This window comes from Haliotis rubra, unplaced genomic scaffold (genome assembly GCF_003918875.1).
Source record: "Haliotis rubra isolate DU_JTF1 unplaced genomic scaffold, ASM391887v1 Scf3, whole genome shotgun sequence".
Classification (NCBI taxonomy): Eukaryota; Metazoa; Mollusca; class Gastropoda; order Lepetellida; family Haliotidae; genus Haliotis; species Haliotis rubra.
The window spans coordinates 2,027,801-2,055,280 of record NW_025766968.1 but is presented as its reverse complement, the minus strand read 5'-3'; the positions used below and the strand labels follow the sequence as shown (position 1 = coordinate 2,055,280).

The 27,480-nt window shown below is 36.3% G+C and overlaps 2 protein-coding genes across 2 annotated transcripts in view; both read left to right on the top strand.

Moving 5' to 3' along the window:
• The window catches only part of LOC124282505, a 96,924-nt gene extending 72,908 nt beyond the window's left edge, over positions 1-24,016 (top strand). Inside the window, 9 exon segments of the mRNA XM_046718515.1 lie at positions 4,486-4,668; positions 5,320-5,539; positions 6,245-6,373; positions 7,040-7,687; positions 8,540-8,654; positions 9,257-9,395; positions 13,093-14,226; positions 18,573-18,580; positions 24,004-24,016. Coding sequence (XP_046574471.1) covers positions 4,486-4,668; positions 5,320-5,539; positions 6,245-6,373; positions 7,040-7,687; positions 8,540-8,654; positions 9,257-9,395; positions 13,093-13,182 — 1,524 coding nt within the window. The 3' untranslated portion in view covers positions 13,183-14,226; positions 18,573-18,580; positions 24,004-24,016.
• Positions 19,240-27,480, top strand: part of LOC124282410 — a 52,284-nt gene continuing 44,043 nt past the window's right edge. The window contains exons 1-2 of the mRNA XM_046718392.1: positions 19,240-19,412; positions 23,878-24,705. The gene's annotated coding sequence lies outside the window, so the exon portion shown is untranslated. The remainder of the gene's footprint in view (positions 19,413-23,877; positions 24,706-27,480) is intronic.

The window sequence follows — 27,480 nt, the reverse complement described above, 5'->3', positions numbered from 1 at the left end:
ATTTGACATTGTAAGCATATTAATTTAATACTTTAAAACAAAATTATGTGGTTATGCATACAGAGTCTTTGAGATGTAACTTTGCTATGAAATGCTTGATTATGTTGCTAATAACTCAATATTAAGTAGGCGTCTTACGCCATTCTGTAAATATCTTTAGTGCCCATATTAAGTTGAGAGTCCTTGAATTATGAATTAAATTATTGATTTTTACAGGAAATATGGAAGAGGTATGTAATTGCCTAGTATGTTTTTTTCAAAACCCTTTTTTGATGTAAGAACCTAGTTTATTTCATACCACTCCATCTCAATTTCAACATGTAGTGAATGATTTAAGTAAATGCTCTCTGTGCCACCTTTCTAAGTGTCTAAGCTGCTTATCACATCGGATACAGTAGGTCAAGATAACATTGCCTACCTTTAGATAGACCTGCCTTTCTGTTGACCATCCCACTCAAATATTTATGGAACAACACTAGACATGTGTTTGGTCTCTGAAACCCTATAATTTTGATAGAAATAAACTAGTCCATGAAAGCTGAAACTTAGCCCCAGTGAGATTGGAACTTCTGAACCTGAGGAAAATCTAGAGTTGCTTCATTTCGGTATTTTTCATTACAGGGGTGGGCGGAAGGGAAAAAAATGGTTCAGGGACTGTGAGACAGACTAGAATGACAAATACAGCACTGTATGGGGTTGACAGTGTGTAGGTTAGTCATTGTTCCTCAGTGAGCTCAGATCATATTTACCTTTGACATATATCAGCTGGGACTGCTGGTGATAAAATCATTGAACATTCACACACTGACCTTTTGGGGAGTGGGAGGGGGGGTTGACTGGTGTTCCTTCCATGTGTGCTCTCATATCCAGTACTTTGAACTAGGAAGCTATTACTGTCACTGAAAAGCTATCGCTGTCAGTGGAACTGTATGTGTATGTACAGTATGCTTCAGCTTCAAGAATGTATTGTCCACGGGTGACACTCCTTACAAAGGATTAAAGTCAGTCATTTCAATTAGGTTCTGCAAATTGAGATTCATATTACTTTTGTTTCAAGCTACTCATTTTGATCATCTCAAACTCTAATTTTGTTGAAGTATATCAGAGGTTTATGATCGCTATCTTTGGATGTGATGAATTATGCCTCAGAATAGACTAGAAATGGATCTTAGAGCATTTTTTTTCCTCAAATGTCTCATGCTTCAGATTCTGCTTTGATTGATCAAATATTTACTGAGTAATTTGGATATATTTTTGTCTGCAGAGCTAGTTGTATAAAGATATATACATTGTAGTAAATAAACATCATCTCTCTGTAATTCCGGTATGACAAATTTGGTTTAATAGATTATTACTTTTATTGTTAGCTTAGGTAAAAATTTAAAATGAAAAGACAAGCTGAAACTATTAAACAGAACAATTCTAGACACCAACTGATAGAGTGAACACAATGTGCAATGGTAGAGAGCTATTGAAAGCATTATCACAGGCAGCTATGGAATACCGGTACATTACATTACAAAATTCACAGTCCTGCGTGATAGAGAGTAATTGATAGCATTGTAACACTCTAGTCTACAATAGAAGACTGTGGCAGATTAAAAATCTTATCACCCTCTACAATAGTAAAGAGAAATATTAGTAGTCTACTGTGATGCACTGTAACTGGAGGTATTTTCTCAGGTTGTCATGGAATACAGTAATTGATAGCATTACCACAGTCTACTATAATGGACAGTTATATTATCACAGGTTCCTGTGGAAGACAGTAATTGATCCAGCTTTGTTGCATTGACATGTATGTCATCAAAATAAGAAAAGTTCCAAAGGACATTTCATATCAAGTTGCATAGAACACCTGGCTTGCTGCTATTGGAACAGTGTGGCCTGTGCATGCTGATCTGAGGCCTCTAAATCAAGGGCTTCCCTGTCTGGGTTACAATAATGATCCTCGAGACCACAAAACCATGCATTTCAATCGTTGAGTGTGTGCTATTATCTGAGTTATGAATGTCATAAATTCTACCATTCTCTTGAATTCAATCAATTTCAAGAAACTGTTTAAGAAATGCTATTAGCAGTGATAGAATGCACTGTTGAAGGGAGATTAGGGACTATGGGCAACTCGAGTAGAAATCTTCAAAATGTATGGTCTCATTGACAACTGAAAAAAGACGAATGAAACTGAGCCTAAAGCATGGATATTTTTCAAAAATAGGTAAAAAAATGTTCTTAAGGAAATTTCCTGAAACCATTGCAGCTATTGATTTTTCATCTGAATTTGTTTTTAGTAAATATTCTTGCTTGAATAAGCGATTGTATGGCAAAATATGATATTATGTTCTTGTCTGTTTCCATTTATGCCTACGGTGCTAGTGCCTAATCAGATTTGTCATTTTGTGAAAGGAATATATGTGTGATAGTCAATAGCAGTTCAAGGCATAGTGTGCAGGACTGCTTCATCATTCTGTTTTATCTTCATCAAAAATAAAATACATTGATATCTGAAATAAACAGTACCAGTGCTATGTATTACAGTAAAGTATGTTTGCATGTTTATTTGTTTATAACAAACACACAACAGACTGATGGATAGAATTAACTTTTTTGTTGTTGTTTCTGATGCTTGCAGTCTTCATGTGTGTAAACAAACTGTTTATTATCCGCCGCGCAAGTCAGGTTTGGTGACCTTGACCTTAATTTGAACGTCACAAGGGGACTTTAACGTTTTACCTGCATGTTAAGCTATCTCAAGAACCGTTCACCGGATTTTCTTCATATTTGAAACCAAGCTTTATCTAGGGAAGGCGCAGGGCCCAGTCGATTTTGGTGACCTTCACTTAATTTTCAAGGTCACAGAGACACTTTGAAGATTTGAGCATGTTAACCTGAATTGTCAGCAAGATATTTCAAAAACAGTTCACTGGATCTTCTTCAAAGACTTTCAAGACTTCCCTTAAATGTTTTTCAAAAAGCAATTTCTTTAGTACTATTTTTGCATATTTCATACACTATGACATTCATGTCAAAGTCAGTCTTGAAAATATGTGTGTGTTTGAACACCTAAAGATCAAGACATCAAGAGAGGTTGACTGGTCATGTTTTTGTTGACATTTACCTTAAACTTTCATTACTTTATAAGTTTGATTTGATAACTGCGGCAGGGGATTATGTCACCTTAGTGACAATGCTTGTATATATTTATATATGTTTGATTGGCATTTTAGAAGTTGATGGATAATAGAAAAGTATAATACTTTATGGATAACAACTTCTTTATTTATAATGATGCAACGTTTTGGTATAGCTTCTTATACCGTTGTCAAGCAAGACAGCGGTATAAGAAGCTATACCGAAACGTCGCATCATAATGATTAAAGAAGTTGTTATCCATAAAGTATTATACTTTTCTGTTTATATATAAACAAAATGAAATTAGTGATCACTTTGAATTTGTTATAAAAGTAGTTTACTGCACGTATACATATCATTCAATTTATGATTTGTACCAGATCTTTGCTTCTGACCTCTTTTTGGACATTTGGAGAGAGAGTGGGCCTCCCTTGCTCTATATTATTATAGGATATTTATATAGCACATATCCAGGCAACTAGTGCTTGCTCAAGCGCTGATATTTTTTCCCTCAATCATCGGATGTCAATCTCAATGGCACATCGTATTATCAATCTCAACTCCCTGGGGAGTATACAACTCTTGCAGCCACTAGGCGCACCAAGTTTTTGTGGCTTTATCATCCTAACGAGGTACCCATTCACAGCTGGGTGGACTGGGACACATAGTCACAGTATTTTGTCCAAGTTCACTGCACGTTGCTGTACCCGCAACTAGGTGTTTGCACGTATTCATGTGGCCACCATCTGGTCACGTACCAACGGATTCGTGGGTTCTTTTAAGTGCACAGGGTTGTTTACTGTACACTAGGGGTTGTGACAACACTGAAAGAGTCTGCACACAAAGTTGACTCCAAGGTTTTAACACCCGGTCACAGGTGGGCTCGATCCCGACACCGCAACCTCGGTGGATCACTAGCCTGGCGCCTTAGCCAGCTCGCCCACCGCGCCCCCACCAATATATATTGAATAACAACTCTTGAATGAGTGAGTTTCAGCAATATTCCAGCTATATGGCGGCGGTCTGCAAATAATCGAAGTCTGGACCAGTCAATCCAGTGATCAACAGCATGAACATTGATCTACGCAATTGGGAACCGATGACATGTGTAAACCAAGTCAGCGAGCCTGACCACCAGATCCTGTTAGTCGCCTGTTACGACAAGCATGGGTTACTGAAGATCAATTCTAGCCTGGATCTTCGAAACAACTATTGAAAGGATTGGAGGGATAAATGTATTATGTCAAATGTTTGTATAATTCATTCCTCCAATATGTTAAGTATTCTATACGTATGGAGACAGATGTGTCAGAGAAACATTTATACAGAAATTCACTTTCTATTTTCTGACAGATTCGTAAATCAGCGTCAATAGCCTCAACGTTGTCATCCCAGCTTCCAGGAAGTCCAAGAGTTCTGTCCCCTGTACCTCAGTCAGACAGTCCCACCTTCCAAGCAGAAACCCCAGCACCTGTGCCAGAGGTCATCGCGCAGACTCCATCAGGGACTGTGTTAAAATGGGAGGAGATGTTTGATGTAAGAATTGTTGATATTACTGATATTTTCACTTATGATGGGTATATCTTAACTATCATACAATCTATTGTTGTCAGTGATGCAGTTCAGTTATGGTATGGGCACTGTAAGCTTAGATTTATGGTAATTGGATTATACATATTTATAATACATAGCACAGTGCATCAGCTGTTGAAGTATATGTGTGAAAAAAAATTATAATCAATAAACATGGTAAATATTCCATATTATATTACCTTTTATGCAAATAACATGTGTTCATAAGCATTAAGATTAATATTTATTACAATAAATATTGAATTAAAGTATATTAATATATATGAATAATATTTATAATAATGATATTATAAACTGCTTCTGTGGTGAACAATACACTGATGCACAAATTGTTAGTCGAGAAAAAACAGTAATAGCCTATCATGAAAATATTTTATCATAGATAAGTGTGTGAGACTGCCAGCGATGTGTTGGGCATATCAAATGGCCCCGTAAGCCACGTAAGTGACCGTTTAATACATGCAAATAATCGGGCTGGGGCCATCAACTTTCACCTCAAGTCTCGAGGTGCTTTCATATCAGCCATTACCATTCCTAGGGTTCACACCATTCCTGTCCCTATAATGACAGGTTAATTTTATTTTCTTATTCTAGAAGTTCTCCAGGCCTGGACAGAATTCCCAATCACCTGATAAATATCGATCCCCAAAGTTCGGTCCCGAGCAGATATTGACAGTGAACAAAGGTGCCAAGGGGAAGGGTCTGGGATTTAGCATTGTGGGAGGAACCGACTCGCCCCGAGGGAGGATGGGGATCATTGTAAGGAGGATATTTCCCAACGGTGTCATCGCAGAGGATGGCAGGCTTAGAGAAGGTATTTGGGAGACGATTTGTTTGTATATAATCAGAGCAGAGAGTTAGAGTTACAGGTTACATATACCACCCACTTGAAGTTATAGAGCACTTAACTCTACCATATCTATCTGATTCTTTCTTCTTGTGATTTGTGTATGAGAAATATTTTTGTTTATTCAACTGTCATTATTTCAAAAACATCTAATAGATGTGTTAAATGTGTTCCAAGTTATTATTAATGTTTTCAGATAAGTATACATATGCAGACAATGGTCTCTCCTTTCCTATTTAGTATAATCCCAGACTGAACTTAGAAATTCAAGGTTTCAAGAGTTGTGTCCCTTTAGTTTACTCTCAGCTGATGATCCTTGATCACTGAATGTAAAGATTGTACTAAAATTTGCAAAATGAATTGAAATTCCTCCAATTTATTCTCTTTGTTGTTGTATCAATGGCCTTAATATCGTATTTTAGTTATGACTGTAGTCTGAAAACACATGACTGTAAATGCTATCACCTTTTTGATGGATGTTATGTGTGTCAAGAAGAGTGATATATTTTGTACTTACTGGTAGCAAATTTTTAGTAAAGTTCTCATTGGATTTTTTGCTGATATATTTAGTATAGTGATATGGAAGATATGGGTGTTCTTTAACTACTTTTCAGTAGTATATATGTTCATTCCATAAAACCTGTGTATGATGTTAGTATGTTGTTGGTTCAGGTGATGAGATCGTTGAGCTGAATGGAATACCACTCCAGGGCCTCACCCACAAGGATGTTCTGTCCAAGTTCCGCTCTCTCAGGAAGGGTCTAGTGAGACTTGTGTACAGGAGCAGGCTCTCCTCCCCAAGTTCCAGGTCAGTCATAAAAACATCTTTACATTTATCTCTGCTTGGGACATATTACAGTCACTTGTCTGATCAGTGTTTGAGGAACAACCTTAGTGACAGGCCAAGTCTGTTTCCAGTTTGGTGAAATCCACTATAGAACAGAACATGAGGCCTGACTCATACTGGCATGGATGAGGATACATTCAGAGCACCTATAAGCATTTCTAAAAATTGTAATGAAAGAGTATGTTAAACTCGTAACTGTCAGTCTGGATAATGAAAATCATGTTTTAAGACTTGATTTCTATTGTAGACTTAAACACTTTAAATTTAAGTTTGCCATGAACGGAATTTGTGTCATTTCACATATATACTCATGGAAAGAAATACAGTTATTAACACGGAAATTATGTTAACAACATATGACACAGTGAAAAAATAGTATCTGATTTGTCATAACACTGACAAATACTGTGGGTATCTTTGGGTTAAATGTTTAATGCCTAAATACATGTACTTATATTTCTCTCTGTACTCGTTTCTTTCTATCTCAGTATACTCCACATGTGATGGGATTTTTTTAATCACGTTGTAGCAAATAGCTTTATAACTACAATCATATATATGTCAAATATGATCTCATCTTGCCTGTTGTGTCAATACCGAAGTTACTATGTTTGTTCCAGTCCCCACCTGTCACCGAGTGCCTCAGCCCCGAGAGTCCCCTGAAGGTAGTCCCGTCTCCACCCCTGGCCACTCCCCACGCCACACTCCAAGCAACAGTATCTCCGACGCCTCAGTCTTCGGCATTCTTCCCAACAACACCCTACCACCTCTCTCACCCCTGGACAGGGCATCCTTTCTCACAGCAGGACTGATGTCTCCGTTGTCACAGATGACAGATCGAACACAGACATTGCCACATAATCTGAGAACGCCAGGAGTCAGGACCAATCTCTTCCCCACGTCCCCCATTCTGCACTCCCATGGGGACAGAACCAACTTCACCATATCCAGACACAACACAAACTTTATGCAAAGGGAGGCAACTCATACCTCCTATATGGGCCAAGAAGTTTCTCAGCAGAAATATATGAGTACAGAGCTGGGGCATTCATCTCATAGAGGAATGGCAAATACTCAGTTCCGGACTTTACAAAGTACAAATCAAGGAGTTAACTTTATGTCTGTAGTTCAGAAACTGGAGTATTCTCAAAGTCAAGTAAGCTCTAACATGAGTTCCGAGAATGGATTCCTGTCTAATGGTAGTGTGCTAAAGTTAACAAGTGAAATTGGCAGTAACAACCGAATCTTTGAAGTGGATCTCCACAAAGGTAGGAATACAGTCTAATACATGTGGATACATTTAGGTTACAAAATTAACACAAACCTGCAAATGTTAGAATCAGCAAGTCTGAATGTTAAAAGCACTAGTTGGTTGGTGTTAACAACTGCACTCAGCAATATTCCAGCTATATGGCAGTGGTCTGTAAATATTAGAGTCTGGACCAGACAATCCAGTGATCAACAGCATGAACATCGATCTACGTAATTTGGAATTGATGACGTGTCAACCAAGTCAGTGAGCCTGATCACCCGATCCTGTTAGTCGCCTCTTACGACAAGCATGAGTTGCTGAAGACCAATTCTATCCCAGACCTTCAAAGTGTGCCTGGCCCACTAAGTATCTAGGCATTATGATTGTCTTCAGTCGGTGTTCGAGTATTGACATATGATCATTTTAAGGCCATGGTTGTTTAGTGAATTGAATTCCTGGTATATTCTCCATCCTGTAGAATTTTAAGATGCTAAATATTTGGGCTGGTAGACTTTTGAGGCTATTTCTCTGCCCATACAAGATGTAGTGAATTATGCATTAGCATTGACTGATGCTGTTTATGTACGATCTGTGACAAAACAATCTTCATTTTGGTCAAGTTTCATATAGGTGCCAGTGATCTCTCCTTCCTTCAAATTGTCATGAAGTAACCATTATTGAGGGACTGCAACAAGGAAATACTAAAAAAGCAGTTAACAGTTTACTGTGAACCAGGAATTAATTATTCTGAACAAATTGTACATGTTTCACATTCTCCCTACACTGTATTATTAGTTGACATTTATCAGTTCATGTCTGTATTCTATATGATTGTGTGGTACTGTCATGTCAGTTTCCATAATTTCAGAATGTGGACTAAGTCTGGGTATTAATGTGGTTCGGAAGACGATCGGCGGCATCAGTAACATCTACGTTCAGGACATCACCCACAACTCCCAGGCAGAGAAGGATGGACAGCTCAGGTCAGTTGTGTTTATGCCCCTTAGTAGACAATTTTTAGCATTGGTCTTACTGAGCAGAATGCCTGGACTGTCAAAATACATTTCATGCACTGAAGTTACATATTTATTCCGTAAACTTCATAATTGTTCAAGCATATAATGCAAATGCATATAATGGGATAACACCTTGTTTTGTTGGTAATGGGGACAAGAAAAGGTTAACCTGCAAGCTGCATTAAGTGTTTCTTTGAATGATAGAAATATTGAAGAATTGGTATTATTACCTTTTCAGTCTTCCTTGGTTTGTTTTTGTTCTTTACTTACAATATATTATTTAAGACTGTGAATCAATATTGTGGTGTTTTTTATTTTGGATTTTAGTCTACATTTATGTAGACAAAACATTAGCCAAGGAATTAATTTTAAAGTCTCATGATCCTCTATTGTGATAGAAAAGTTATATACAGTAAATTACTTTTAAAGTGAGCATGCTTTTATAACAAACAGATATACTACATTGTATTGTTTTAGTTGAAATGTGTGTAAAGAACTGTGTTTATGTTGATCTAAAATAACTGGTCCCTTTGCATTCATTATAACCGTAATAAATATCTGTTTTGTAGGAAGGGTGACCTGTTAGTCCGAGTGAACGGAAAGCCGATGCATGAACTCACACTCCTGGATGCCTACCAGCTGTTCCGCAATCTGCCACCAGGGCCTGTCGTCATCTTTGCACAGAGAGATGACAAGAGTCTGTCTCAGGTCGGTCAATACCCCATGTGATATCAATAGTCAATATCAGTCACAACATTGCTGCATCAGAACGCTGATCAGGTGATCAGGACCTCATGTACAACAGTAGGATTCCAGTTTACAAGCCATATATGTTATGAGTGATTAATTCCATTGTATTCATCAACAATACAGGGTTTTACAGAGACTTTGGAAAATGAGAGGCATGCTAAATGTTTTGGGGAGTAACCTTTATATTTGTTTAGTCATGAAAATGTTTTGTATACATTCCAGGAAGACTAGGTTACCATTAATCCCATGTTTGGCATAAGAGCCATAAAGGGGGTGAATGGTTGGCTCAGTGACTGATGGCATGTCATCATGTCGAGATGACATCAGTGTTGTTCATGCTATCATCCTCTGGATTATCTACAGGCAGCTGTGATTTAGCTGACTGTGCCATTAATCGACATGTAATCACTCATTCACACACAGACTGTTGTGAACAATCACATCACAAAGAATGAACAAATGTTGATAATCTTCTCTTATAGATATGCACCCTCTTTAAAACTTTGAGGAAATAGATCAAAGAACATATACATAAATATATGTATATGAAACCTATTTAGAATACCTAGGCTTTAAGACATTTTCTTTTTCTTTGTGATAGTTGGTGGTTTTCGTCATCTGTAGTCAGTCTGTTTGGTGTTTCATTAATTTATACAAACTTGACAGAATAACCACTTAAAAACTAAAGGTATCAAACTATTTTCATTTTGTTCAAGTATTAGTTTATAGTCAGCTGTTGATAGAAAGAAATTTTGTTTGTTTTTTCCAAGTAGTTACAAGAACAAAGATTGTGTTTGGACGGTATTTTGTTTGAAGCAGAAGATGAATATAGAGATTAAATTATCTACCACATAAATTCTATTTGGACTTCTTTATATAATGTTAATGTTTTGATGGATTTTACTAATGCACCAACTGTTAAAAACTTATCTACCATTACTATTGTGTAAATAACATATATATTGTTTCCTGCACATTCACATATATCTCTCACTGTATAATATAGAATGGGCCTACTCTTCTTGATGAATTTAAATATACAGATAGTACTTGCCATAGAAGTTTTCTTTGTGCCCAACAGTGAATTAGTAAGGCAGCCACAGTTTTGTTTACTTCACGCTTCATGTGTATCTTGAAACCAGAAGATTTATTCCCATTCAGTGGTTATTGTGTCAAGTTTAGTATCTGTTCTTATATTGAGTAAACTGTCTATAACTTATCGTGAGAGTTGTGTCCCTTTATTCCAGCTCCAGGCATTTGTTTAGTGTTCAACCCTCTATCCATATTTGGTAATTACAGTCAGCCATTTTCACTAACTTGGCATGGTTTGATGTGTTGAGTGGTGTTTGTCTCAGTTTATGTGTTGTGTGAGAATAATCTCATATATGAATGCTACGTTTTGGAGAAAATATTTATCTAAAAATTAGGACTTTTTTCAGGGAATGACATTTGAAAGAATTATTTGTGTGAAATATCATTCTTTTTGACTTGGAATGGTGACTAAGAAAGTCCAAGAATGTTTGCTGATCCTGTTATTGTATTGTTGTGGTCATAATTCACATGTTTGATTGGCATTTTAGAATTTGGCAAGCGATAGTAAACCAAGATATTACATCTATGACATTTTTGTCTATTTCTATGTTAATGTGACATATTGGTATGTATCATTATGTTGTTGTATACAAATGTCAAAGAATGTCACAACTGTTGAACATGGTAGAATAAAACATACCGTGCCTTTACTGTCCTCAAACTGGAGAATAATCAACAAGCTATAAGGAATTATGGATTATTTTCCTGAGTGTCAGTGAATGAATGAATGCTGTAAGACCAGTCATCACCATTTCTCTAATTAAACACCTCACAGTATTCATTCATAAGGGACAGATAGTTTGCAATTCTGAGTTTCACGCTTACTATTATGTATATTATTAGTCACTGACATTTTAAGAAAGAAAATTGGGGAATATTGTATGAAATGTACGTTAAACCTCCAGAGACGGCCTATTGTTCCGATGACCTAAATGTCATCATTTGTGATGTCATGAACAATGGATGATGTCATACCTCAGTTTTGTTTAACAATGGAACATTGTGTCATACAAAAATGACACATGGCTTCAATTAACTGCTTACAGAATGGTAAAATGCACATTTGCAGATATCAGGAAGTTTTCCATTCACCATTCTACTCTTATGGGTAATGTTATTGTGTTTCACTGCTAGTTATAAAGGGCATTGCAAGATAGGTGCCTCCTGATACAGTAGAAATGAATGTAATATACATTGGAGCTGTTTTTGTTATACTTATGTTTAGATAATTTTACATAATTTTATTAATGTTCTTCAGAATTCTAAACAAACTATTATTTGAGGGGATAATTGTTATATAATAATGTTTTGTTGTTTGTTTTTATTTAATAGATGCTTTGTGTTTGTTGCATTCGTTTACTTTGATGAAAAAAGGAGACAAAATTGAATGTCCCAAGAGACTTTCAGAGTTTGAAATGTTGTTTTTCAATATGTGGAGCCATCTTTATCCCATAGAAATCTGTGCACTAGTATCATTATGAAAACAGTGTGTTCATGGATTGTTGTTATTTTGCATGCTATATGTTTGATGTGTGCATCTTCATTCATGTACCAAAACTGTATGAGCACTAAGGTAATTGTTCAGATGTTTTTTATTGGTATTGTTGCACTTGGCTTTTTCACATGGAAATGCAGTTTGCTTTCTTTTACAATAAACTTACTTGTGTACTTTCTAAATCATAAGAAGTCATTACAAACATTAAGACCCATGTATATCTGGTTAGTTTTCTTCATGACCTTTTCATAACATTATCAGCGCACTTTATCCCTGGTATCCAAGGGTGGAATTCATGTTTTACTGAAAGAGCCTGACTGAAAGGAGAATCTGGTGGTCAGTGTATTACATTATAATCTGACAGTGTGGAAGATTTGCTTATGCTATCAACCACTAGTTTGTTGAATCAAGAGAAACCCCATGAGTTAGGATAGCTCCCCAGCAATCTAGGGTGGCTGTAAGAGGCTACCAAGTGGGTGGTCTGACTCTGATTTGGTTTATTGAGAGTTATTATACCCCAACTGTTTGGATAGTTGCTCATAGTATCGATCACTAGATTGTCTGGTCACTCATTTATTTAAAGCAACCAGAAAGTAGCTGAGATATTGCTGCATGTGATGTTAAAGAAGAAACACAGCAGTCATAAGAAAGCATTAATTAGCTTCTCTATATTGTTGTTGTTGGTTTGTTGTTTAACACCGCACTCAGCAATATTACAGCTATATGGACCAGACAATCAACAGCATAAGCATCGATCTACGCAATTGGAATATAATGACATGTGCCAGCGAGCCTGACCACCCAACTCTATTAGTCGCCTCTTACGACAAGCATGGGTTACTGGAGATCAATTCTAACCCGGACCTTCACGGGTCCCCCACTATTATCCTGGTGGTGACATACTTATGTGTACAATGTACTTACTTGTCTGTTCTATGATCAGTTTTTTCTTCTTAAGTGTCACTCAAAGCATGTAATTAATTTTGGTGAAATGTACCCTAAAGTGAACAGTTTTTGTACAGTATTATAATAGTTAGATTTTACAAAAAATCTATTTTCACGTTGCAGTCCGAGTCATCTGACACCTCTACCACGACAGATGGCAGTGCTGGAACCAAGAAATCAGAAAACAAAACTACAAAGTCCAATGTGTCATAGGTGACAATTGTTACCTCACTTCCTGTCAAGTGACTTCTCGGACATCATCCGCGGTCTTTCATATATAGTGACCATGAAACCAAGATGGATAAGTTGTTTCATGGAGTTAAAGTGGTACCTACTGTTGTTGAAGATGGAGCTGTTCCTGATCCAGCTGCTTGGAGTCTGATTTACGTATCTTGTTGTTTGTTTTGTTGCGTGACTTTGTATCAATGGCAGTGCATGCGTTGTATCACAGTTACATGGACAAGGAATGGCTGTATGTCACTAAGGGCAACTTGACCAAAAAAATTCAAACTGTTAAGTTTGTTCTTCTATATTTTTAAATAATAATGGAATAATTACATATTTTTTATTTAGTAATAAGTGTGTTTGTTGAATGTTTAATTTGAAAGCTTCTACAATTTACTTTTGAACTTACAACTTTGTACGCAACGTAGTGAGCATTACAAAGGACGTCAAATAAGCAGTTTGGAAAATGAGTTTGGATAATGAATATCCTATCCATGTGAACAAATTGTTTTTATGATGAGGTAACTTTAGTGTAACGTGGTGACTAAGTGACATCCCTTGGTCGGCTGTATGGGTAAAGAAGGATGTAAAGCTTATAAAGGTTCATACTGTACACAGAATTCATATGCATGGAGGGGCGGTGGGGTAGCCTAGTGGTTTAAGCATTCACTCGTAATGCTGAAAACCGGGGTTTGATTTCTCACATGTGTCCATGTGTGAAGCCCATTTCTGGTGTTCCCCGCTTGATATTGCTGGAATATTGCTAAAAGTGGTGTAAAACTAAACCCACTATTATACATGGTAGAGGTCGGGGAGGATGACATGTTGGTTTGTGATTACTTGTGATGATGTTCAATTTTGTCCGAAGTCTCAACTAAACAGTTTGTCCTGACAGATATTGTTGGTATACACTATGAGGAAAGATATAGAAAAATATCATGTGGTGAGCCTGAATTTGCAAAGAATCAGCTATATATTAGAGGCAAGATTGGTTGTAAGAGTTACCTCCCTTCAACTAGTTTTAACCTTCTGGTAAGAAAATACCATAAGGTATAAATCAAGGTACAAGTGTTAGCAGAATTAGAGAGACAAGTAAACACAATGACGACTTTGAAATGATATGTTTGTCAATTATCAAAAATCTGGAATAATGGAACTATGAATATTTTCTTTCATAATAAATAATAATCATAATAATTTATGTATTTATAAAGCGTCCAATATCCACTGAAGTGATGCTTGGTGATGAAAACGAAATTCCCACTACCCATTTTTAGCTCACCTGACTAAGTCAAGTGCACTCATGTTGTGACATGTTTGTCCATTGTCCAACGTAAACATTTTCTCAGAAACCATGTACAGGGCTAATGAAAGCCGACATTCATATGCTGGTTCCCAAAAGGCTGACGTCCCATTTTGTTGAAGAGTTTCAAATTAGATCTTCAATATCAGTACAATCATTTGAAAAACAAATTTTTTTTGCCATTTCTCAGTCAAAAAGACTTTCAAACTTTAATTTCATAAGGTATATTTGTAGTTTGGTAGTAGGGCTCAAGGCAATGTCATTTTCAGTTTTTCATGATATTTTAAATTTTGACGCTTGTTTCACCAACTTCACGTTTTGGCATGATCCTGAAATCTCACAATTTCCTCACACAGTAAACATTATCTCCTAAGAAAATAAAATCCAATGAAGCTTAATGATACCATTTCAAATGGTATTTAGTCCCCTTTTCAACCAGATTTTGTTAATATCAGTGCTGTCAGGAACTTATTGACAATTTCAACTTTATACTCAGGTGAGCTACAGTGCCATGGCAAACTTAATACTGTGAGTTGCCATAAGACTGTAAGTTGCCATGACATAATGATACCCATGCACACACCTTGACAAAGATTGTCATGTTACTCAGCGTACCATGACTTGTGATCTGCAGCACCATGTGTATTCCATGGTATATTTATTGATAAGTGATCATTGACATTCTTACTAATGTATGTACAGTTATGCTGATTTATTAAATTTCAAATATTTGTGTCCAAAAAGTTTCAACCAATCAGAAGAGTAAGTGTACATTTATTTAGACCTTTTGGACAGATGATACGTTGTATGACCTGACTGGTTGTGTATTTCATCATACACAGAAAATATGGATCAGAGCTAATGATACGAATCACTTGTTTGTCTGACCCAGACATTTACAGAGTGCTGTATGATATGGTTTGTTGTTTAACGCTGCACTCAGCAATGTTCCAGCTATATAGTGGTGGTCTGTATATAACTGAGTTTGGACCAGACAAACCAGTGATCAACAGCATGAGCATCGATCTACACAATTTGGATATGATGACATGTGTCAAGCTACTATGATATGGTTGTAATGCTGCTGACTGTAGACCCAAGTTCAGACATATTTCATTCACACATGTGTATTAGATTGGGAATAAACTATACAAATTGGAATTAGTGGTTAGTATTAAGCTGTGCCTTGATCACACTTTCTCCATTTTTAAAAAAAATAATTTTCAGTCGTACAATTTCTAAATTTGTCAAGCAGATGGGAAGAATACATTACAATACAATCGTAGAATACATCCTTTTTTTTCATTCACATATTTTAGAAGTGTTTTCCTGCGATATGTATATGGCTACAGTTTGAGTGGTGTGTTGTAGGTGCCGTGTGGTGGCAATAGGTTGTATATTAGGAAACCACTGGCTCAGGTATGTGGGTGTTTCCTATCAATGCTTCACAAAATAAGCAGCTGTTCAGATATGGTATTCCCAATGGTCAGGGATAGGTGATGATGTGAGTGGCTACATATATACTGCGGGAAACAAATAAGGGAACACCACTTCATGGCAGTGTTCCTTTATTTATTCTCAGATTTCCTCCCACAACGCTGTTCAAAGCTGGTGATGAAAACTGGAAAATATTAAAGGAATGCTTGAATTTTCCTATGTTCCTTTATTTGTTTCTGTCAGTATATATCAGTAATGTTACTATGTATCCCTAATGGACATGCCTGTATTTAGGTGTGACTAAAATAGCTGCAAACTGTGGGTAATCCTTAATACAAACAAATATTATTTAATACAAGACCGATGGCCTATGTGAAGTTATATCATGGTTGTGTGACAACTGTGCACTTCTCCTTCAATCCGAAACTGATAAATAGATTTATTCTATCTGAAGTTGGTGCATATGACCCTGGCAATAGGTGTTGTTGAATGGATGACAGATTACAGACGGGGAAATAATTATTGTTTTAATGATAATAGTACTTTTGACTTAATTATTAAGCCATTATCCTAACTTTTGTGTTTGGTGTTATATATATATTAAATTATTTTTATTTAAATGGTTCACAAAGTAAACTGAGTGGAAATACGTGGAATATTGCCTTGAAATTCTGCAACTGAAAGTCAGATTTAAAACCAATCATCTTGGTAAAAACCTAAGCTACAAATGTCAAAGTATATGTCGGGAAATGTTGTAGAATGGATGACAGATTACAGACCAAGACATAACAGAGGTTTATTATCTGTAGTTATTTTCCATAAACATTCTTTGAAAATAAATTGATGGCAAATAATCTCATTACAACCATGACAATCTGATACCAGACCCAATTCATATTAATCAAATGGCAAAGAACATTCTTGACATATACATTGACATTTGTGGTAACATAAATAAATTTTGATTTATATGATTGGAAAGTCTGACTTGCGGAATTAAAAGAAAGCAATATTCCATTTATTTCTACTCTTCATATTTCAAGTCAAACAAACAAACTTAATATATATGACACAAACACTAAACTTAGGATAATGGCTTGGTAATTTAGTCAAAAGTACTATTATCCTTAAAACTATCATTTGTGCAGTTGTGTGTTAACCCCTACCAAACAGCATAATATTTTGAGTATTATTTAAATCAGTATTAGTACCAATGTATTTCAAACATTGTATTTGTTAATGCTTCAAAAAAGTATGTATATGTGGTCTAGGTATTTTAAATAATATTAAATAGATGACGATCATCATGTAAAAGAGGGGCGGTGGGATAGCCTAGTGGTTAAAGCGTTCACTCGTGACGCCGAAGGCCCGGGTTCGATTCCCCACATGGGTACAATTTGTGAAGCCCATTTCTGGTTTCCCCCGCCGTGATATTGCTGGGCCTAGATTTTCGAAGCTCTCTTAGCGCTAAGATAGTCGTACGTGCCATACATTAGCATTAACTTACGACTATCTTAGCGTTAAGAGAGCTTCGAAAATCTAGGCCCAGGAATATTGCTAAAAACGGCGTAAAACCATACTCAGTCAGTCAGTCAGTCATGTAAAATAAGTAGAATGTTACGGTTTTCTAAAATATCCAATAGAATCCTCTGAATTGACAGCTTGACCAAATAACAACTAGGAATAGGCAACATTTCACAAAATTTCATACCTTTTCATCATCTTCAAAGCTTAAATGGGGGCTAGGCCTGGGTCAGTTGGCAGGTAGACTGATGTCAGTACAAAACAGCTTTTTTACCTTAAATTCAAAAGTTATGATATATGTGTATATCAACATAGAAGTGAATGATTACTTAGTTAAACAATGTCTCAGTATGAACTGTGGATCAAAGTCCCCCTTTAAAGCAGGCTTATGACAAGATCTGTCTGTGTACTGCTGTGTTACTCATGACCTGTGCTGAACATGTTCCATGAAATGTGCTGTTTTGTCTTTTACATGTATGTAAACTCAGATGCTGCAAATCCAGACATGACCTTAACCTATATGTTGTTTATCATATCTTTGTGATGATATATTTTCATGCATGCAATTTAAATATGCCGACTTTGCCAAAGCTATACAATAAATGTAGTTATACTGTTACTCTCCACAAGTGCAATTCTTTCAGTGTCAGCAGATTGTGGCATTTTCAAATGTATGCAATAAATGTTAATGTATTTATTTATGAATCTGAACTCCGAGTGATCTGTTGTTGGATGACAGTGTTTGTTTGTTATTAAATGCTGCACTCAGCAACATTCCAGCTATATGGTGGCGGGCTGTATATAATCGAGTCTGGACCAGATAATCCAGTGATTAGCATGAGCATCGATCTACTCAATTGCCATTCATAAACATGTGTCGACCAAGTGAGTGAGCTAGAGGGTTCTAGGTATTCTTAGTACAAGTGAACGAGCCTTTCAAACCAGCATATCTGATCTAAAGAAAACCAAGAATTTTAAGATACAATGTCATGATGTAATGTTAAGGATGTTTTGCACCGACGGACATTTCCAAGCACATTGGCATCTACACACTAAATGGAGTACCGTTCTGTGTGGATTTAACTTTATACACATTTGAAAAATAGTGAGTGAGTGAGTTTAGTTTTATGCTGCACTCAGCAACATTCTAGCTATATGGGGGCAGTCTGTTAATAATTGAATCTGGACCAGACAATCCAGTGATCAACAGCATGAGCATTGATCTATGCAGTTGGGATACGATGACATGTTTCAACCAAGTCAGCAAGTCTGACCACCCAATCCCATTAGCCGCCTCTTACGACAAGCATGGGTTACTGAAGCCAAATTCTAACCTGGATCTTCGCGGGATAATTTGAAAAATAAAGGTGATAACAAAATTAAACCTACCTGTTTTAGAAAGCTGCCTTACATTGCCAGAAGAACTCATACATATTTATGTTATTGGTCAGGGTTCACCTCAGGCCACATTCTTTGGAGATGCACTGAGATCTACACAGAGAGGCTTGGTATTGAGTAGAAGATGTGATTTTTATGAGATTAATGGAATAACAGTTTAAAGCAATTTTCGATTTGTTTGTGTCAAGGCCGGCTTTGTGAATTGAAGATAGGTTTCAAGCGGCTTGATTTTGGTCATGGCATGTACCTCCACTGAAAGCCAACAGTGTGTGTCATTACTCACGCTATATATACACAACTGGTTGGTCTAGTCTAGACTCCATTACTTACAGGTTGTTGTGGTCGAGCTGACAAACAAACAACAATCACGCACTTCACACTCTAAACATATTGTATTCACAGCGTGAAAGGGATTGGGAACAAGTTCTCGAACTTATAACACCTCCATGGTATTTACAAAGTTCATTTACTGTATAAATACATCACAATTAAGAAAGTTATACTGGACAGATATGAAATCAGAAAGAAGGCAAGGAAAGAGAAGAGATTTTACAAGGTACATTTCACTCAAACTGTTTTGTGCTACATATATATTGCTCCACTGCCTTATATACATTTTACCTTTCACAGTGCACTGAGTATATCTGTACAGCATCAAGGACACATGTACTGTTATGTTATCCTTCACTTTGTTTCAAAGACTCATAAATAACATTTCTCTTTGCTGAGTATACGATATATATCCATGAAATAGTTATGAACATTTTTGCAAATATTTCCAGTGACATCTTGTACACTCCTTAGTGCCAAACCTGGACAAGTCATAGTTCAGTTGAATGGTCACATACTGTAACTTTGTATCTGCTTTATTGTCTTTCCTAATTCCATGGTCTGTGATATTGATTTTGAAATAGTTTTTCATAAATTCCAAATTGCCCAAAACATTTAAAATCAATCAGACAACCAGTAATATATAGTGACCTAATGATATTGATCCATAAATAGAACCATGTCACTCACAAGTTCGGAAACACTACCAAAGCACTGAAGTAGATTTAACAGGTAAAGGAATATCAGAAATAGTATCTTAGTCTAGAGGGAAAGATTACAATGAGCACAATAATCAGTGAAACATTTAGAATTGGTCACTGAAAGTTAGTGAAGACACCATGTGTTCACAAAAAGGGTAAGTATATAAGATTGTTTTCGAACTGAAGACAGAATGAACACAAGAGATTATCCGACTAATTCTGAAAATGCCTGCATGGTATACAGACCTGACATTCGGTAAACACAGTGTCACCGAAGACCAGACCCAGACACTGCCCCCTACACAGTGTCTATACATCTGTACATTTGAATAGAAGCTCAAGGTGTTGACTCAGCCACACACAATTGCTTGCCTAAATATCCTCTAGCATGCAGCCAATCAATTGAGTAATTAAGGCTCTAATTCATTAAGAGGTCGGCTTCCAGGCATGTGGGCCATAGCTAACCTCCCAGCGTTACTTCATGGGGGTGTTTTTAACTAAATGCAAGTGAGAGCAGTTGTTTGGTAGACGATTAGCTCACTCATGCTAATCGTGCTTGGAAGCAAGGTTCTCTGTTTAAGCCAGGAACAAAATATTTGTGGGCCAACATGGTCAGCGAGGAGAATTTCAACAATTTGTACGGCTATACCGTCCGTCCATCTACCAGGAAAGGAAATGGTTCTTGTGCACAGTTTATCTAGAAGGAAAAAGTGTATGCTTTGTTTTTGATTTGTCAAATTCTTTCATGGAAGAAGTGGAGTCAAAAACTAGCTTCCGTGTACATATTTTGTTTGCATCTTTGTTTGAAATCCTTAAGAGCAAAGATTAGGAATGAATAGTTTTGAAATATTAAATATGAGGAACCATGTATTCTGTATGTTCGTTTTTGGAGATATCTGCTTCATGAATAAACTATCAGTATAAGTATTTCACGTCTAAATCTCTATATTTTTGTATAGCATTCAGTTGTGTGGGGTTATAGCTACCAGTATGTAGTTCCATGGATAATACTACATAGGGTATGATTTTGGCATTGTTTATCAAAATGGGAAAGTAGTTTTAAAACTACAACTGTGCAGTAAGTTAAATGACAGAGGTCACAACTGATTATATGATTAGCATCTCAAGGTTTTGCATTTAGTGTAGTTCATCAAGTCATGAAATAAAGAAATGTACATTGTGATTTGCTCCATCTGTCAGGGTGTATAACATTGAGTCAATCTTGAAATGATTTTGTTATCTGTGGGGATTGTTTGATAACAAGGTCCTCTCCCAGCCACCCCAATGGTGAGGATAAGGTGGATTAATGAGGGATGATGACTGTGTGTCTTATTTGGCATCGGTCATAACTCATGGTATTGACCACTGGTCAGATTGGTTCAGACAATCAGATTATTTACAGATCACTGCAACATATTTAGCAGGATTATTGATGGTAGCCCATAAAGTATCTCACTCACTCACTCACTCACAACATGGTACTTATGACAGAGGACAAGATTCATATAAACACCCATTTGTCAGATTTCTTCATGAAATCTGTGAGTGAATGAGTTTAGTTTTACGCCACTTTTAGCAATATTCCAACAATATCACAGAAGTGGACACCAGAAATGAGCTTTACACATTGTCCCCATGTGGGGAATCAAACCCAGCCTTTGGTGTGATGAGCGAACGCTTTAACCACTAGGCTACCCCACCGCCCCTTTTCATGAAGTGAAAAGGATCATGACAAAATAAACCATACTGAGAGGGGTTATGGATATTGATGAATTAAATGAGTTACGTTTCTCAAAACAGATCGAGCCTAAAAACAAATATGTGAAAGGAAGTCTACAATACTTTGGCAAATGTAGATCCCTTCCGGAAATTAAATTATTTTCTTAGCCACTTTTGGTTATATTTTTAAGATAATTTATAAAACAAATTCATTTCAAAGACTAAATATCAGTTTCTAATGATTGATGAATGAAAGAAAATGTGATTTAAAAAAAAGGTTTGCAAGGATCATGAAAAAAGGCCCAGTCAAACATTTTCCCATGTCCTTCAAGATTACAGAGCTGGGTACCTGATAAATTTACAACCTTGTAGCCATCTAGTGTTTTTCACTGTCCTTGATAACTCACATATTTTCCCTCACCCTGCCCTTCTCATGTGCCCAGTGGCCTCAATCCCTTCCAATCCCCCTCACCCAGTGATGTGTATAATACCATGTGGTATGCAAGTCCTACTAAGCCCCTAGGCCCTCATTAAAGACCCATCAGCACCTAGGTGTCAGTAACATGGATTAATTGGCCGAGGACTGACAGTTCCAGGGGGGTGACAAGCAGCATACCTGTGCCAGGTGTGAGACATTTGGATGTCCACATGGAGTCTTGCCTAAATCTAAAAGTACATGTTACAGTAAAAACAGATGTTTACGAACATGGAAGAAATTGATATTAATCTGAATTAGATGTTTAAAAATTTGTTTGTTTGTTTGTTTGTTTTACGCCGCACTCAGCAATATTCCAGCTATATTGCGAGAGTTTGTAAATAATCGAGTCTGGACCAGACAAACCAGTGATCAACAGCATGTGCAACGATCTACACAAATGGGATGCGATGACATCATGTAATACATTTGTAGTTTGATTACAGATTGTAAGAGTGATCATATGCTTCATACTATCTGTTTGGTGTAAATGTTTACACTTTACAACATCTGACAACTCAAGGTCTTTTAAGTGTGAAACTTGGCTTGAACCTAGCCTTACAGGGTACCAGCCTTTAAAACTTTGCTGTTACATAAGCTGATTTTAAACTGAAATCTTTCCTCATTAACTCCTCAGCCATTTTGTACCTGTGTGAAGTTGCATGATAGTTCAGAACATATATTTGAGGAAGTTTGTTCTGCCTTATGTTCACCTGGATTGACAAACATTGTTCACAAACATTAGCTGTATCATATGATGATGATTATATCAAGTATGTTTATGATATGTTTACAAAACAAACAACCCGAAAAACATTGCATGTGGTGTGGTATGATTCTTTAATGTCAATATTTTGAAGAAAAAAAACAATAAAAAAATGCTAGCTTACAGAGTCTGTCAATTTAAGTATCAATTACATTAAGTAAACTTTATGATAATAATAACTCTGAAACTGGCCTACCACCACATGGCTGATAAATTATTGATGATGTCAATGTATGTTTTTTATCATACATTGTACTTATGGTTTGGTTCATGCACATGCGAGAATTTTGCTGAAAAATCCATTTTCTTAATCAAATTAGATATTTTGGCATCCATAATGAAAATGTATTGTTTATTGTTTTGACTCTCATTTACTGCACAAAAAATGTGCTCAAATATTCAAATATATTTAGCATGTTCTCTGGGGTGGTGGGGTAGCCTAGTGGTAAAAGTGTTCACTTGTGATGCAACACAACCGGGTTCATTCCCCAACACGGGTACAATGTGTTAAGCCTATTTCTGGTGTCCCCTGCTGATATTCCTTGAATATTGTTAAAAGCGGAGTAAAACCATACTCACTCACTAACTCTTATTCTCATCCGTGTATAACCTTCATGACCCTTGTCAGACTTTCATCTTCAATAAATCAATCACCTGGTAATAATCCACATAATTCTCAATGTCAGCCATGTTGAGATTGCTACTTTGACTCATCAAACAGCAGACTTTCTCATAATATCGACATGATACCAATGCTTTGATGTGTTGATGAACTGGTGATTGATTTATGTGTGTTTGTGGTGGATATTTAACAAGTAAAGTGACAACAATACTGTCAATTAACAGTCTGGTAATAACGAGAGGTCAGATAAGATACATAACCTAAAGCACACCAAAAACTTAGGGCACATAAATTTTCAAATGACAAATCACATGACCGTTTCTGATGTACTGGTATTCAAAGCTGATTTTAGATCACATAAAAATACATGAACTATGGATTCCTGGTTTTCTGATATTATTTTCACAGGTTTCTAGACACAATATTGACACTGGAACATGTTGCCAAAATATTGACTCAGGAACAATCAACACAACTCGAACCTGTAGGAGGCTTGAACATGAAGGAGTCCCTATGTCCAGCTGATATACTGAGCTGACAGTGTATTATTGAAGGATTAATTGTAGAGTATATTCTCAGTACAACAGTTTCGAAGTCTGTCCGTCAGACAGGGAGTGATACGGTATATTATTCACTTGCATTCAAGCAAGGCAATAAAAGTTGCTCTACAATTTGTGCTCTTGGGTTAAGTGACCAATAACCTATTCAATGTGCGTTACTGATAAAAACTGCATTGTGCTTTTGTCACAATGTGTCATGAATCCCTGTGTTGTTTAGTATTGAGAGGACATCACATTTTGTATGATGGAATGTCGAGGATTGCTTGAAGGAGATTGTCTTGTGAACGCTCGACTGATCTCAACTCAGCTTCTTTAGCTAAGTGAGTCTTGTGTACAAACACAAGGATCTTCAAACAAGTTTGGCCAGTTCCACACCTTCCTTCCCCATTACATTCAATAGACTCAGCCATATGTGTGTGTGGACTTGGCTACTGTGTCAACAGAGGGGGAAAGGATGTGCACATGTGTGAACTGACATGAGCCACTTTTGATGGATGGGTGAATGTATTGGGGACAAGCTGTTTTGGATGAGCTGCATGTCCTTGGATTTTACACAGGACAACTCTACCCATGGTCATCCTTCATTCTGTATTGGATTATAACAGTGTGGCGAAGGAGGAAGGTGTATTTAGTTCAGTTGTGCTATTCATCATCACCGGCCTCTCACCTGACGCAGGTAACGACTTTCAATGCTTGATACAAGATGTCTCGGGATTAATCACCCAGTGACATCTTAGTACATCCTTATCAGCAGGAGTACGACAAACACAGTATTTTTCTATGTCTACCTGTGACCACAGCCAGCCATTCATTTTCTTCCATTGATCATAAAATGTGTTGAAAGACATGTCAGTCTCAGCCCTGTGTTTTTTCCATGCACACAAAAGAGTATCCACACATTCTTAAGTCATTCAAAAGCATCACTGCAGTGTTCATCAAGGTGTATAAGTAACAGGGGCTAACATGTCATTACGAGCATGTCATTACATTGATGAATCTGGGGATGTATCTGAAGATGATGTCGGTTGTTGACTTTCCTGTTTCTTATGTTACACTGACTGACAATATTTCAGTTCCAGCCAACCAGTCTGTGTTGGCCCAAGGCTTTAAAGTATTAATGATTATCTTTGATGGGTATTTTAGACGTTGAGTTGATGAAGAATGATGATATTTTTAATGAATATACAACTTCTTTATTCTGTGAGAGCTTAATGTGAACAGAATAAAGAAGTTGTATATCCATAAAAATTATCATCATTCATTATTCATGATTATATTATCATTATGGAGTATGAGAAGAAAATTGGGACTGATTGCCAACATCCCCTTCCCCACATCATTAATACCAGTTATTTTTTCACTCTGAGTGTTATTGTCGAAGTCTCAAATATTTATGACCATACATTGGAAAAGCATTGATTGAAGAGTGCAATTTAGATTTACATTGCTAAAAAATATTAAACAAATATTATTCACAAAGGAAAATTTAACATACACTATAATGACTTTTTTAAATGTTGAATCTATATTTGAAAAACATATTTATATCTGCTTTTTGACTGCAAAATGTCTGAGTTCCAAATGGCCTCTCAATCAGTATATTCAATGATAATAATATACCTGTTTCATCACCAATTGATAATTTATCTGAAAATCAACAAATAATTTGGTTGTTCGGAGGATACCAATACTATCCAGCTAGATTTAAGAAGGGATGTTTTTCTAGCTGAGAACATCATTGTTTTTTCTTGTTTATCATTAGCAACAAAGCTCTTTCCGTAATAATATGATAGTTCTATTTATGATTCTGTGATAGACATGTGTTTATGAATCACTATCAAACAGTGATGCAAGGTGTTTCCGTATCCTGCCCCACTGGTGGCACCATCACAAACACATGCAGAGGCAAGTAAAGTATTCATCTGCATGCCATTTAAAGATTTTAGGTGGTCAGTGAACATTTGCCTATTGCTGTTATCTTTTCAGTAATTTTAAGAATAAATGGTACTTAGTTTTCCCATATTAATGAATACAATTACACAGAATGATTTTGAAATGTATGTAATCATTTTTGGTGAATTTATTGAAAAGTCAGTGTACCATTTGGATGATACCCTTAGTTATTTTAGGTTTCATTTTTCAACATGTCATGAACAGTTTAGTCTATTTCTAATTGGTAGGTTTCTTCCTTGTGTATTCTGTCCTTTCATTAGAACTGAATGACCATAAATTGGTGCTATGAATGTATTAACCCAAATGTTAACAAACAAGGTAATTCAAGGAAATATATTGAAAATAACTCTCAATATCAAGTTTGAACAGGTATTGGTTCAATATCAGTCTAGTTACAAACTCTCAATTGAGAATGCGTTAGGGTTTATAGTCTGTTTGCAGTGAAAACATACCTATGGATTTCACTTTAAACAAAAAAGGAAATCAAATAAAGTGAAATTAAGACTTCGAATCCTCATAATTTTACCTTGCCAATTGAACATTTGAATCTCAGAATTTTATTCATTTTAGCATAAAAGTTGTTTAACAAACGATCACAGATTCAAATCAATATTATTGATTTGTATTACAATTGGTTTAATTCCCCATGTGTGCAATGTGTGCAGCCAATTTCCAGTGTGCCCTGTCATGATATTGCTGGAATATTGCTAAACTCAGCATAAAACCAGACTCACTCACTCACTTTGAGGTATGTTTATAATTATTTACTGTCAGTTTGATGTGTAATCGAACATAGTTATTCCATAATGGAAAAATCATAACAATCTGTTGATTCCAGGTCTAGAATCCCAGAGTTTTAAAAGGATATTCAAGTGCTTTCTCTGACTTCAACCATGTTACAGGTGATGTAGAATTTCTATGAATGCACATTCAGAATGCCCAGTGAATTCCTGGCTAAGAATCAATTATATAATGTCATCATAATGGTTTACATAGCAGAAAATATTCAACTCAATAAGTTCCATTCTCTTTGTTATAACATAGCCCACAATCATTTGTTATACAAAGGATAAAAAGTATGTCATAAATGAGTGCACAAAACAGACCCACATTTTCCAGAGATGCGAACTGCTTGACCCTCCAAATCCAACATGTAACTGCATTAGAATACACTAAACATTTCTAATTAAAGTATTTAATAAATCATGGCGACTCCTTGGTAGTTGTAAGATCTTTGTCTTCTGTTGATGAAATTAGAAAAGATGAAAAGGAAAAACAAACCCATCCATTCTCTTCTAAGTAACAGAAAAATCTTTTAATAAATTTGTCATTGCCTTAACATGAGTTTTTCCTGGCATAGCTATGCCAGTTCTGTTTATAATGTTAATATGCAGTGTTTGTTCCAAGTTTTGTGAGGGGGTAAAGGTGTGAAGATCGCAGATAGTAAACACAGTAATCCTTGTCTCACAGTCAGTGTTTGACAGGATCAGCCCCTGCA